The sequence below is a fragment of the Zingiber officinale genome, chromosome 2B, assembly GCF_018446385.1.
Source record: "Zingiber officinale cultivar Zhangliang chromosome 2B, Zo_v1.1, whole genome shotgun sequence".
NCBI lineage: Eukaryota > Viridiplantae > Streptophyta > Magnoliopsida > Zingiberales > Zingiberaceae > Zingiber > Zingiber officinale.
Genome location: NC_055989.1, coordinates 108772708 through 108775540, shown reverse-complemented (window position 1 = coordinate 108775540; position 2833 = coordinate 108772708). Strand labels below are relative to the sequence as shown.

Genomic DNA, 2833 nt, shown 5'->3' with positions numbered 1-2833 from the left:
CATATTTCGGTCGGATATTTCAGTCGATCATTGAGCCGGTCGTATATTAAGAATATTTTCTGTTGAATATATCTCGACCGGTTATTGAGTCAGTCGCACATTAAAAATACCTTCTATTGAATATATCTCGACTGGTCATTGATTGAGATTCTCATTAAGTTGTGTTCCTTTGAGCTTGTTGGGACTGCGCTCTATTGAATATACATGGGACCTTCTATTCGATCACCCTTTACCTGGTTAATCTTATGCTAAGAGCTATGTATAACACTGAGTGTCCTTAAATTCGTTTGAGCTTTGCCCGGTCGAGCGTGTACAAAGAGCCTTTTATCCATTTGGCTTTCGCTCGATCGACCATGTGTTAAGATCTTTCTGTAAGGCTGTCTTTAGGCTCGTCCGGGCTTTGCCCGGTCAAGTGTACACAGAGAACATCCTATCCGCTCGGTCTTCACTTGACCGACCGTGTGTTAAGATCTTTCTATAAGGCTATGTCTTTAGGCTCATACGGGTTTTGTCTGATCGAGCGTACACAGAGAACCTCTTATCGGATCGGCCTTCTCTCGACCGACCATGTCAAGATCTTTCTGTAAGGCTGTGTCTTTAGGCTCGTCTAGGCTTTGCCCGGTAGAGCCTGCCCAAAGAACCTCCTATCCGATCGGCCTTCTCTTGACCGACCATGTGTCAAGATCTTTCTGTAAGGTTGTGTCTTTAGGCTCGTCCGGGTTTTGCCCAATTGAGTGTACACAGAGAACTTCCTATCCGATCGGCCTTCTCTTGATCGACCGTGTATTAAGATCTTTATGTAAGGTTGTGTCTTCAAGCTCGTTCGGGCTTTGCCCGGTCAAGAGTGCACAGAGAACCTCCTATCCAATCAGTCTTCTCTCAACTGACCGTATGTCAAGATCTTTCTATAAGGCTATGTCTTTAGGCTCGTCTGGGCTTTGCCCGGTCGAGCGTACACAGAGAACCTCCTATCCGATCGACCTTCTCTTGATCGACCATGTATTAAGATCTTTTTGTAAGGCTGTGTCTTTAGGCTCGTCCGGACTTTGCTCGGTCAAACGTACACAGAGAGCCTCCTATTTGATCAGATTTATGACCGGTTGGCTTTACATGAGCATTCTATTCAAGGAACGCTCAGGTCTAGTATGATGCGGGGCGATCAGCAAAACCAGGCAACGAACTTCGCCTCGTCTCATCCGTAACCACCACTTCATCATGATTCTAACATCTTCATCATCTTTCAAACTCATTCATCATAATCCATATCAGCTACTATAAAAGATATAGTAATTACAATTTCATAGTTATTAAACTACATCATTTAGAATTTAAATGAGAGATTCAAGGTGACAGTTGAATAGTTGGGACGTTCTTTTAATTTGAAAATAAAAGAGGTCTTTTGATTTTTATATATAAAAAATTTGTCTCAATCATGCAATGTAGAATAATATTATGTCCTACTCTTCCCGGCCCCTCCTATCCAAGTCTCGGATCGAACATGACCCAAACATTGTCCTTGCTCAACAAGCTCTACTTATATTAATTCAGCAAGCTGGCTGGCGTCAGGGACGGCAGGCAAGTCTTTCTAGTTCATCTCTTTCCCTGATCGTCAACTTGTCTGGTGAACTGCTCAGCGTCCACTCAGTGTCACCCTCGTCATGCGTCTGCTCGCTCAGTCAATCGCTGCTTCAGGGTGGGTCGATCAGGTGCCCATAAAAAGGGCAGTAGCTGCTTGCTTTGCTTAATCATCGCCCAAATGAGGAGCATTCTGGCAAGAAGCCCCCACGAGTCCTCCTCTTCCTCCTTCTCCTTCTCCAGGAGGCACAGCTACTGGCAGATCCAAAAGCTTGGAGGAGAAGAGCAAGAGCCGGAGGAGGAGGAAGAGATCCTCTGTTTCGACCGCCGCGACGGGATGGAGAAACAGAGAGAGTTTAGTTTCTCTTTCTCGAGGTTCCGGTCGGCGGTGTTCGGCCGGCGCAATGAGCCGGGCCTCGGCCGGCAGGTGACGGGGACGCTGTTCGGGCGCCTGGGCGGCCGCATGCATTTCGCGGTGCAGGGGGGCCCGGGCGCGCGGCCAGCGCTGCTGGTCGACCTGGGGGCGTCGACGGCGGCGCTGGTACGGGAGATGGAGTCGGGGCTGGTGAGGATCGCGCTGGAGTGCGAGCGGCCGCCGCCGACGCCGCGGAGGCGGCTGACGGAGGAGCCGCGGTGGCGGGCGTACTGCAACGGGAAGAAGTGCGGGGAGGCGGTGCGGAGGGAGTGCGGAAGGGAGGAGTGGCGGGTGCTGGGGGCGGTGGAGCGGGTGACGATGGGCGCCGGGGTGCTGCCGGCGGCCGACGGGGAGGTGATGTACATGAGGGCGAGGTTCGAGCGGGTGGTGGTGTCGAAGGACTACGAAGCCTACTTCGTCATCAATCCGGACAACCACCGAGGACCGGAGCTAACCATCTACTTGCTTAGGAACTTAATTAATACTAATAAGATTGCTTAGGAACTTAGATTAACACTAATAAAATATCTGCTGTGTTGTTTGTAATGATGCTTGGATTACTCCAATACTCTTTGAATCCACACTACTAGTTCGATTCAGTTCAATTTTAGTTGAATTTGCGCCATTTAGCATCTATGTTATTGTTCAATTGGTTATGTTTTTTTTTTTGTCCCCTCGGATGAGTTTAGTGGTTAGCATATGAGGTGTGCCACCAATGAGATCTGGGGTTCGAATTTCAGTAAAATCGAGTAAATGTCTCTCTTATGTGCTAGTCACTATTTCAAAGGCTAGTAACCGCCCGTGATTTACCTCCTCCGTGTTGACCTTGAGATGGATTGGCGG

General features: G+C 48.9%; 1 protein-coding gene across 1 annotated transcript; it reads left to right on the top strand.

Annotated features, from left to right (window-relative positions):
* The first annotated feature begins 1708 nt into the window (after positions 1–1708).
* Positions 1709–2589, top strand: LOC122049406 (protein MIZU-KUSSEI 1-like). Its single transcript, XM_042610791.1, has one exon. The coding sequence runs from the start codon at positions 1757–1759 to the stop codon at positions 2489–2491; it is 735 nt and encodes a 244-aa protein (XP_042466725.1). The 5' UTR covers positions 1709–1756; the 3' UTR covers positions 2492–2589.
* The last annotated feature ends 244 nt before the right edge of the window (positions 2590–2833 follow it).